The 12,229-nt window shown below is 38.7% G+C and overlaps 1 protein-coding gene across 1 annotated transcript in view; it reads left to right on the forward strand.

The window, feature by feature from the left end:
• The first annotated feature begins 4,717 nt into the window (after positions 1–4,717).
• Positions 4,718–12,229, forward strand: part of LOC124722986 (dual specificity protein phosphatase MPK-4) — a 136,680-nt gene continuing 129,168 nt past the window's right edge. Inside the window, exons 1-2 of the mRNA XM_047248155.1 lie at positions 4,718–4,753; positions 4,900–5,070. Coding sequence (XP_047104111.1) covers positions 4,962–5,070 — 109 coding nt within the window. The 5' untranslated portion in view covers positions 4,718–4,753; positions 4,900–4,961. The remainder of the gene's footprint in view (positions 4,754–4,899; positions 5,071–12,229) is intronic.

Here is a 12,229-nt window from a genome sequence, read left to right on the forward strand (position 1 = left end):
TTATAAACCGATGCCTTAGTTAAAATACATAAACCATTTTGAAAGTTGTAATTTCTCGTCAGTAAACTTATTTAGTACCTCTGGGCTCTCGCCGAACACCCTCACCCCCCCCTTAGGCATCCAAGTTAGAAAAAAAGGCTTGGGCGTCCTAGGGTTAAAGAAATCTACAACGCTTCTCTCCTCACAGCCTTGCCAGTGGACAAGGGCAATGCAGTCGTCATTATGGAATGAGCCGACTATGAAGCGAAGATTCCTTTGATGCTGGAGGAGGAGGGATATCAAAAATTACAAATGGGCGCAACGTCTAGAAGAATGAGGAATAAGTTGGAAGTCTCAAGACGTCTTCACTGGAACAGAATGTCATTGAAAAACTCCTCCCTCGAGCACCTCCACTACACTGTATTGTCTTCCAAAGGTTCACAAGAAGAACACACCTCTGTGTCCCACTGTGAGCACCATTGGATCACCCACTTACAGACTCGTGAAACATATGGCCAGCTTCCTTATTCTGCATTTTGCTCGCTGTGTGCACCACATCAAGAATACGACCGACTGCATCGGTCGAATAAAATGCCTGCATCTAAGAGAAGGTAATATTATGCTCAGCTTCGACGAAGAGTCGTTATTCACATGCGTTCCCGTCGATTATTCCATAGATCTGCTCTGCCACTTACCTGACGACACTGTTGTGGATATATTTAAGCACACTCTGATGTCAACGTATTTCTGTATGATGGAGAATATTTTAATGAGATGGACGGCGTGGCAATAGGGAGTCCATTAGCTTCAGTTATAGGCAACCTATTTATGGAGCACTTTGAGGACATCGCCCTGGACTCAGCTCCTGCAAAGCCTAGTTGCTTTTATCGTTATGTCAACGACACATTCATTGTCTGTTCTTACGGCCATTAAAAGCTGGGAGAATTCTTGGACCACATCAACAATATCTATAACAACATCAGATTCGTTATGGAGGGACAGATTAATGGTGCCTCGCCTTTCCTTGACGTTCTCGTCTGTCGTAAAGCAAATAGGTGTCTCACCCACACTGATTACCAGAAACCCACTCACACAGACCTATATCTGCACGCTAACATCTGTCACATCTGTCACAGAAACGTTCTGTTCTGAGGACCTTGGGTCATCGAGCGGAACTCGTCTCAGTCACAGAAAGCCTGCCGAAGGAACTAAGCCACTTATGGAAAGAATTCACGGAAAACGTCTACAACAACCTCAAAATTTCGCAAGCCATCTTTCCAAAAACATGGAAACAAAGGGACACCAAGGAGGACTTGAAGAAGCTTACTCAATAACAGGAAAGATTAGCCAGCACCTAAAGAACAGAAAATAGATTCTGTCTTCATGGCTCCAACAAAAACCCGAAAACTAATGAAGCCTGTGGAAGACGATGTAGGCCTCAGAAGGCCAAAAGTATATGAACTACTGTGTGGATGTGGACAATTAAATGTTGGACTAGCACTACTGAACAGCACAGTGTAGAACACGAGATATGCATGCCCTAAAAAAACAGGCATCGTATTGCATTCAAAGAGACATCATTTATAGCACGAACTAGAAGTTTCTGGGACAGTGCACTTAATGAAGCGATCGATGTAAAAACTGGTGACAACACCATCAATAAACACAGCGGCCTACATCAAAGTATGGCGTTGGAGTTGGCAGCAGTGATGTCACAGAAGGCAGTGCGGCTACATAAGGACGGCAGTAGCAACAGGAAACCAGCCACCAGTTGACAATGGCCAAGGAGTACTCAGCCAAAAGCTCAAGGATTTTAAATCGCTTTACACGGCTGGAAGCTCGAGAGAATTTGCCATTACATATTGCCACAATACCCTGCAGTCATATAAATAAGTAAGCTGACATATTTTCATTCAATAATGTCATACAGAATAATGTTCTGTGGTAACACATCTTTAAGAAAGGAAGTCTTCATCGCTCAAAGAGGTGCTGTGAGAATAGTGTGTGGTGCTCACCCATGATCGTCCTGTAGATATATGTTTAGGAGTTGAACATTCCGAATTCTGCTTCACAGTATATTTATTCCCTCATAAAGTTTGTTGTGAGTAATCCACTTAACTTCAGAAGGAACAATGATGCAGGTAATTCCAATACCAGAAGAAAAATGACATTCATTACTCCCCATTAAGATGGTCTCTAGCAGAAAAAGGGTTACACAATGCTGCAACTAACATTTTTGATAACTTACCCAATGATATAAAATATCAGACATTCAGCAAAGCAAATATTTGCAAAGAAAGCGATTAAGTTTCTCCTTGACAACTCCGCCTATTCTGTAAAAGAATTTGTGTTATTGTAATGTGTAAAAGGTGGTGCTAAGAATTACTAACTGACATCTGTATGTTTTAAATTTTCAGCATGTAGTCATATTTACAAATTATTTTGTGATGTGAATGTAAAATGACTCGTTACAAATCATTACGATTTATGAAATAATTCAAAAGCCAAAATCGCTTAAATACTGTTTACTGGATAACCAGTTTCAACACACTAAAGGGGACTGATGACCTCCGATGTTAAGTCCCATAGTGCTCTGAGCCATTTGAACCAACACACTAAAGGTGCCATCATTGGATCTGTGAAGATGTAACATGACAGGTTTGAGGGAGGGCTTACGTGAGTTACACTATATACATTACTATTAGTACAGTACCTCATACCTGAATGTAGATTAACAGTTATAAACCATTTGGATATAACAATACATGAGGCAGACCAGCTGATATAAAATCAATATCTCAAAAAATAAAAAAACAACTGCTCTCATGGTCACTCTTTTCCATAAGATATGTAAAACTGCAGTCACAAGATAAAACTATTTGGTGCATGATCGCTGCTCGACTAACAACGGTCGGCATCACACTGCCCTATTCCGCGCATGTATACCTGCTGCGATTCTAGTGGTTCACAACCGGCAACTAGATAGCGCTGTCCAAGCAGTGTACACCAGTCCCACGGTATAACCACTCATTACTACTACAATACAACTTTACTATTACTGTTAATCAAATACTTATGCAAAGAACACTTTCGTGTACACTTACTGTACATACTATACATACTTTGCATACTATACATACTGTAAAGTACGTCACTTACAGAGTAAAAACATCTGAAGCAAAGGAATTATCCATATTAGCGCCATACAAAACTAGATAATTATAATTTACCCTTATTCATACATGGAAGTCAGCATTATACACATAGTACGCTGTTCATAACACGACTTAGGTACAATGTGACGAGTGATTGAAACCTGTATGCTGGGCTTTACCTGTCTGGGCACTACAGTCTTAGGTATCGTAAGCGCCAAATCTTGTGACTACGGTTTTACATATCTTATGGAAAAGAATGACCATAAGAGCAGTTGTGTTTTATTTTTTGTGACAATGATTTTATATCAGCTGGTCTGCCTCATGTATCGTTATATCCAAATGCATTATAAATGTTAATCTACATTCAGGTATGTGGTACTGTACTAATAGCAATGTATATAGCGTAACTCATGTAAGCCCTCCCTCAAACCTGTCATATTATATCTTGACAGATCCGATGATGGCACCTTTAGTGTGTTGAAACCTGTTATCTAGTAAACAGTATTTAAGCGATCTTGGCTTTTGAATTATTTCTATAACAGTGTGCTCGCCCCACTACGCACTATGTGTTCACTGCATTACGATTTATCGTGCAAATGATTCGTGGGACATTACACGAACATACTTCTCATGTCTTTTTTTCCTTACAAGAGTTGTCACACCATGACCATACGATCATGTAAACTTTCAATCAGTAATCAGTAAATAATCGTTTTAATTGATTTGCAACGGTTGCCACAGTAGAGAAATACATACATGTACTTGGTAAATTACACAGCGTACCATACATGTTTAATTTATGATTAGTTGTTGTTGCTGTGGTTTACGAATCTATGCTGGAGTCAAAGAGCCCCTGGTACATTGAAATGTTTACTGGAAACTTTTCAGACTTTCTTCGTCCACCCTGCGTACTTTCTGCTTATGTTTTTCAAGGCAAACAACTCAATCGCAATACATACGAGTTCCACATCGCTGAGAGTCGACGTGTTCCCTACGAAGAGAAGAGTTCTATTTGGCATAAATATTAGGCAGCGCTAATGTACTGTTCTTGGACTAGCACTTTCGTGCAATATATTGACACAAATTACTGCGCAAGAAATGAGCGTGTGAGGACCCTTTTACTCTCTGAACGTATCACTATATTTTATATAACATTGGCAACTTTCCTCTATCTCATAGCGGTGCATTTTCATTATTATTGACATAGCTCCAGCTACTTAGCATTTATTTTGTTATTGTAAATAAGTTTTAGCGTATGTAATGTAAACAGTTCCATATTCGCCGATGGTGTTAAAAATAAAATATTTTTCACTGTTGTTTGTGCATGAATCTTTAATACAAACATGTAAAGATTGGATCTAACTTTTAAACAGAATTTATGCGTTTTATAGTTATATATTTTACAAATAACCAATTTAAATTGTTGAAAAGTAATACACTAAAATAAATGAAATTGTAAAGAACTTGTACCAAATCTTGGAACTACTGCTGCTATATTCGCTGCGTTTACCTCAAAAATTTTTTCGGTAATGTCAAGGCAGTTGGCAGCTCTGTTGATTGTGTTGTGCGTGTGTTTTTCAAACTGTTGCTTGTTGTGTCCTCGTAGTGAAACTAAATAGGTAAATTTTAGTAAAGTAATGATTTATTAGTGTTTTCCCTCTTAATCATTGTTTACGTACAATATGTTTTATGTTCAGTAAACGAGTAATATTGTCATTAATGTTCTCGTAGACTGAAATAGAAATATTGAAAAATCAATTGACAGGTCCTCAGAAATTTCACCTAGAACTTTGTTGTTGACCACTAAGTTTAGAAGATAATCATCGAATGGATTGCACGAAAGGCTTGAAACTGAAAGAAGTAAGCGTTTTGTTGCGAGACGATTTTAACGCAGGACCAACTACACTTAATGAAATAGAGCCGAAATTATGGATTGGTAAGTCATTGCATGCACAGTTCAATGATAGCCTGAACCAAAATCTGAAAGTAACCATTTTAATTCTTCTACACTTCTGATATGAATTGATGTAAAATTTCTAGACAAGATACGGAGTGCTATAATTCACTGAAGTAAGAATTTCTGTACGCCTTAGTTTATGAAATTCGACAGCTTTTGCAATAAAACTTTTTGTGTGCCTCGTAGTTAGATTTCTACTAAACGCAAATAATTTATATGTGTATGTTGTCTGCTTTTCTCGTTGCACATATATTATCGTTTTTTACTTTTAGATACTAGCATTGTATTACTTTCGTAAACATGACATTTTATCAAATAATGTCACAATTCACCACCAGGAACTGATAGTTAATATTCCTTTATTACTATCTCTTTGTCCTCAGACCTTCATAAGGTAACTTAATACATTTGAAACAGCTTGAATGGCTGTATAAAAATCCATTCACTAGCAGCTCTTGGTAGTGAACTATGACGTTTTTTTAAATACATAAGAGCTGTGGGGTATAGCTTTCTCAAAACGCCAGTTTTTGGTATACTCTCCAAACACATTAGTTTTCTCCTCCAGCCTTCTATTTTGTATAACAGTCGTTGCAGCACTATTCATTTCTTCTTGCATTGGTTTTCTTTTAGTTCTCCAAGCTTTAGTAAAACTCAGCCCTGTTGTCAGCTTGTTAAATGTAAGTGACTGTAGCTATCCCCAATGCTCCATCTTGTCTCCTTGATACAAATGTTTCGAATTCCCAGACAAACTGTACAAAGGGCTGTCGGGGAAATGTAAGATGGCGAAACAGCTGAATTGTGAATCAGTGTTTCAGATAAGTGATCAGTTTTTATTGTTGAAAGTAACAACACGTTTTCTCTTAATCATACACGCATAGGCGTTGCCAGCATCCGCACGTCGGTGGCCTGTTGTAAACTTTAGCCGAATTCCCACATCCTTTCCCATGGCTTAATGATCAAACAGAACCAGAAACAACTGCATTACATTGATTGAAATGTATGATGTAAATGATGTGACATTTTATCACTAAAATATATGTAAAAATACTGGGCATGTAATGCAGTGAATATCTTATGACAAAAAATATGTGCCACTCCGGATAAACCGAATCCCCTGGTTTTTTTGCAGTCAGTCACCTAAACCATATCAGTGGAGGCATTGAAAAATCTCATAACTCCATTTTGTTAAATTTTACAAGAAAAGCAACAGTTGTTTCTTAAACATGTAAAGTGATAAATAATTTTGCTACATTTGTAACTAGCTGAAGAGCCAAAGAAACTGGTACATCTGCCTAATATTATGTAGGGCCCCTGCAAGCATGCAGTAGTGCTGCAACGCAACATGGCATGGACTCGACTAATGTTTGAAGTAGTGCTGGACACCATGAATTGTGTAGGGCTGTCCATAAATCTGTAAGAGTACGAGAGGGTGGAGATCTCTTCTGATCAGCAAGCTGCAAGGCGTCCCAGATATGCTCTATAATGTTCATGTCTTTGAAGCTTGGTGGCCAGCAGAAGTGTTTAAATGCAGAAGAGTGTTGCTGGAGTCACTCTGTAGCAATTCTGGACTTGTGGGGTGTCGCATTGTCCTGCTGGAATTTCCCAAGTCTGTTGGAATGCACAGTGGACATGAATGGATGCAGGTGATGAGACAGGATGCGTATGTATATGACACCTGTCAGAGTCATACTCATACGTATCACGGGCCCCATATCACTCCAACTGCTCACACCCTACACCATTACACAGCCTCCAGCAGTTTGAACAGTCCCCTGCTGACATACGAGGGGTTCATGGATTCATAAGGTTGTCTCCATACCCGTACACGTCCATCCAGTCAATACAATTTGAAACGAAACTCGTCTGACCAGGCAACATGTTTCCAATCAGCAGCAGTCCAATGTCAATGTTCACAGGACCAGGCGAGGCTTAAAGCTTTGTGTTGTGCAGTCATCAAGGGTATATGAGTGGGCTTTTGGCTCCGAAAGCCCACATCAGTGATGTTTTGTTGAATGGCTCGCACATTGTCACTTGTTGATAGCCCATCATTGAAATGTGCAGCAATTTGCAGAAGAGTTGCACTTCTGCCACATTGAATGATTCTTTTCAATCGTTGGTCCCGTTCTTGCAGGATCTTTTTCCATCCGCAGTGATATCTGGATTTGATGTTTTACGGGATTTCTGGTATTCACGGTACACTTGTGAAATGGTCGTACGGAAAAATTCCCACTTCATCGCTACCTCAGATGTACTGTGTCCCATCACTTGTGCGCCAACTATAATACTATGTTCAAACTCACTTAAATCTTGATAATGTACTATTTTAGCATAAGTAACCAATCTAACAACTGCACCAAACACATGTTGTCTTATATAGCTTTGTCGACCACAGCACTGTGTACATCTCTTTGTATTTGAATATGCATGCCTATGCCAGTTTCTTTGACGCTTCTGTGTATATGGTGAAATCCTAGTTATTGACAGATTAGAGAAATCCATGCACTTTCAGTTCTCTCATTGATATCGGATTTACTGCTTACTGGAATCATGAGGTTTTCACAGACAGATGGCGTTACGAGATTTTGATTGCTACCATCGATGTACACCATCAGGATACCCCTCCAGAACTGACTCAGATTTTCATTGCTAATTATGTTTACTCCTCTGTTGCTCTCAAACACTGGCACTTGACGTTCTTCCATAGAATATCAGGAAATTGGGGAAATATGATGGGTGGAGGACTGGCGTTCCCTGCAATAGGGTTGTGTATCTTTTTGCTTAAATACACTTAAATGAAATGAATTAAATCAGTGGAGAAAAAAATTAATAACATGAACTGATATGTACAAAATCTGCCCAGAAATAGGAACTTGCTATTAACAATGTGGTCTTAATGCTGCTCAGGCTCTGGGAGATCACTATGGAGTCACATGCATTTTACCATTAGTGGAAGGGACCAGTATGTTATGCAACCATGCTTAGCCTGTCGAATTGTAGTTCGAGCTGCCTATAGTTAGCGAAATTCAACAAGCTCACAAAAAAGTGTCAATGTTTCCAGTTAGTTTTTACACAAGAATTAGAATCAGACAAATTAATCCATGTTCTCTAGGAGAAAAAAAAATTTGAACTGAGTCATCTTTCTAATCGCTTCACAAATATATAGGCTGTGAAACAGATATGTTTTATTTCCAAGTCATTGTAAATAAGTACTACTACATTTGATACGCTCATGGCAGTCGGTGTCTGTGTTGCTACTTCTAATGCAATTTTCCTCCATTTCACAGGGCAGTCATTCAGATCATCTTATGCTCTACTGAATCAACAAATGATTTGCATTGGTTATACTCTGTTTCAAGCAGAGATGAGGACAAATCCAGTAAGAAAGAATAAATCATTAGGTGACACAAGGGCCTTATGTCTTCAGTATGTTATCAACACAGTTTCTCAACTGGCCAGTCTATACTTCTCAAACCATAAAACCCTCTAGGTAAAACACTATATGTTGTCCCTCTGACAATGCCTCATATATACTCAGAGATGTAGCAGCTTTGGTCAGTCTTGTACCACCTTCACAAGCATGACAATTAATGTACTCTGCAATTAGACTGAATGACTGTAGAAATTTAATTATGATCAACCTGTCACCCCCATAGTGGCATGCAGTGACCTACTCGTGAACTTTGTTGTCATATCTGTAACTAACAAAAAAAAATGGAAAAAATAGTGTCTCCAGCAGTAAACAACACACCGTACTAATAACTCCAGACCTGAAAACAGCTCTGTTGCCCATAACTGCTAGCCAATATCAGAATGACTCGCTAACAAACCACCGAAAACACTTCTAATATTATTCTTACACACAGCACCAAAGCAGTCCAATGAATCACAATCAACATTCACCAACAATTTATGAACATATGCATCTCTCACTAGAGTGTGCCACCCATCATTCCAACATGCCCTCTGCAAACAAGATCCATTTCAGTACGCCACACCATCGTGATGTCACAAAATCAGTGAAAGCAGATGGGTGGTACTATGAGCTGTGGTTGACTTGCAATTTCTTCATAACAATTTGATCAGAATTCATTGTGAAGAAAACCCAAAACATTAATTTCCATCTAAAATGTAGTATTTCACATACACTGAAAGAAAAATTGTTTCAAATGGAAATTTTTTCCCTGTACATGGCACGTAAATTGATAATCCAGGATTAAATTCTCATTAGACACAAGTTTGAATTTGTCATGTCATGACCCAAAAGAGTAATCTTTTTGTTCCTGTGTGTCTGAGCCAGTATTGTGGTGTCACAAAATCTCTGCAGTAAAAACTACCTGTACAGTAATATTCATCATGTTGTTTTAGTTTCACCGAGCTTCTAATTTCATGCAAGAGAAAAAATGTCTTTTGAAGCCATGTAGGATTCTCAGCCTGTGGCCCACATACCTGTGACGGAAGTGTTTATACTGGTTCACTAACCAGCAGTCAAACTATCACCTTCCAACCTAACCTACCCCTTCACTGCACTACAGACCATTCTGTCACCTGAAGTTCATATGTTCTCAAAACTAATAAAGGTGCAAAAGAAACATTGACAGTGTTTTGTTCTGTTTCCGTTTGCTCACGTATGGCATCGCATGCCACATTATCATTAGGTTACAGGATGAAGCTGACATCCCTGAAGGGTAGATTAAGGTGCAGGAACGTATTTCAGTTAAAATATTTAAAGTCATTTATTTTATTCGTGTTTTTTCCATGAATGTAATTCAGTTAATTCTTTTTTGGTCTGTCTGATCTTTAAGCCATCGAAAAGGGGTAAGAGAACTCAGATCACCTGTATCAAGACGACTTGAGTAAGATTGGGGAAAACAAGTCACTTACAGTTATCAGATTGGCAAAATGGATGTGATTCAAATAGAATTTGTCTTTTACTGTGGAGAATCAACAGAAGAAAGATATAGTGCTGTAATCCCTGTTATACCAAATAAAGAGCAGAATGAGAAAACTGACGGGAGTGCGAAGAGTACTCGGGAAAACGTCGTTTTGATGAAATAACTCAGTGTAGTACATATGCAGTGAGGAAAGTACACAATTTTTAAATACAAAAGCAATTGGGTGGGTTGGACCTATTGATTCCAAGCACAACCATGATCTGTGATGCAATTATGTGGTGTCTGACACAATACCAGTTTGTGTGCAAAAATAACACTGATATTGTTTATTTGGCTCTGTATTATTTCATCTATATCTACATGGATACTCTGCAAATCACACTTAAGTGCCTGGCAGATGGTTCATCGAACCACCTTCACAGTAATTCTCAATTATTCCACACTCGAACAGGGCGCGGAAAAAACGAACACCTATATCTTTCCGTGAGCTCTGATTTCCCTTATTTTATTATGATGATCGTTTCTCCCTATGTAAGTTGGCATCAGTAAAATACTTTTGCATTCGGAGGAGAAACTTAATGATGGAAATTTCGTGAGAAGATTCCGCCCAACGAAGAACACCTTTGTTTTAATGGTGTCCATCCCAAATCGTGTACTATGTCTGTGACAATCTGTCCCCTGTGAATGTAGGCTTTCCCGGTGTATACTGCTGTCAAAATCTTCTTGGGCTTCCATCCGGGTAGCTGTGTTGAAAATCTGCGACGTTTCAGTGAGTGTCATTCTCATTGGCGAACTTCGCCAGAAGATGATGAGAATGACCCAGATGGAAGCCCGAGAAGATTTCATCAATCTGTCCACCATTTCTCGGTAATACAAAATGTGCTACTCGTCTTTGAACTTTCTCGATGTATCCTGTTAATCCCATCTGGTAAGGATCCCAGACCATGCAGCAGTACTCCAAAAGAAGAGAGACAAGCATAATGTAGACAGTCTCTCTAGTAGATCTGTTACATTTTCTAAGTGCTCTGCCAATAAAACGCAATCTTTGGTTTGCCTTTCCCGGAACATTTTCTGTGTGTCCTTTCCAATTTAAATTGTATGGAATTGTAATTCATAGGTGTTTAGTTGAATTTAAGGCCTTTAGATTAAACTGATTTATCGTGTAGCTGAAGTTTAATGGATTCCTTTTAGTACTCCCTTGGATGACATCACATTTTTTATTATTTAGGGTCAATTGCCAATTTTTGCACCATTCATATATCTTTTCTAAATCATTTTGCAATTTGTTTTGCTCTCCTGATGAGTTAAATAGATGATGACACCATCGTCTGCAACAACCTAAGGTGGCTGCTCAGAAAGAACAGCAGAGAGCCTATAACACTACCTTGGAACACCAGAAGTCATTTCCGTTTTACTTGATGACTTTCCGTCACTTACTGGGAACTGTGATGCCTCTCACAGGAAATCACGAATCCAGTCACATAACTGATATGGTATTCCATAAGCACGCAGTTTCATTACAAGCCACTTGTGTGGTACTGTATCAAAAGCCTTTTGGAAATCTAGAAATACGGGATCAATTTGAAATCATTTGTCAGTAGCACTTTGTGTGTGTGTGTGTGTGTGTGTGTGTGTGTGTGTGTGTGTGTGTGAAGAGCTAGTTGTGTTTCTCAAGAACAATGTTTTCTAAATTCATGTTGACTTTGTGTCAATAGACCATACTCTTTGAGGTAATTCATAACGTTAAAACACAATATATGTTCCCAAATCCTGCTGCATATTGACGTTAATGATATGGGCCTGTAATTTAGTAGATTACTCCTATAACCTTTCTTGAATATTGGCGTGACCTGTGCAACTTTCCAGTCTTTGGGTACGGATCTTTTGTTGAGTGTGCGGTTGTATATGATTAAGTATGGAGCTATTGCATTGGTATACTCTGAAAGCAACTGAATTGGTATACAGTCTGGATCAGAAGACTTGTTTTTATTAAGTGATTTAAGTTGCTTCACGACTCCAAGGATATCTACTTCTAAGTCACTCATGTTGGCAGCTGTCTTTGGTTCAAATTCTGGAATATTTACTACTTCTTCATTGGTGAAGGAATTTTGGGAGGCTACATTCAGTAACTCTGCTTTCGTAGTGCTGTCATCGATAGTATTTCCATTGCTATCATGCAGAGAAGGCATTGACTGTTTCTTGGCGCTAGAATGCTATATGTATGACCAGAATCTCTTTGCAGTGAA

Source organism: Schistocerca piceifrons, chromosome X (genome assembly GCF_021461385.2).
Source record: "Schistocerca piceifrons isolate TAMUIC-IGC-003096 chromosome X, iqSchPice1.1, whole genome shotgun sequence".
Taxonomy (NCBI): domain Eukaryota; kingdom Metazoa; phylum Arthropoda; class Insecta; order Orthoptera; family Acrididae; genus Schistocerca; species Schistocerca piceifrons.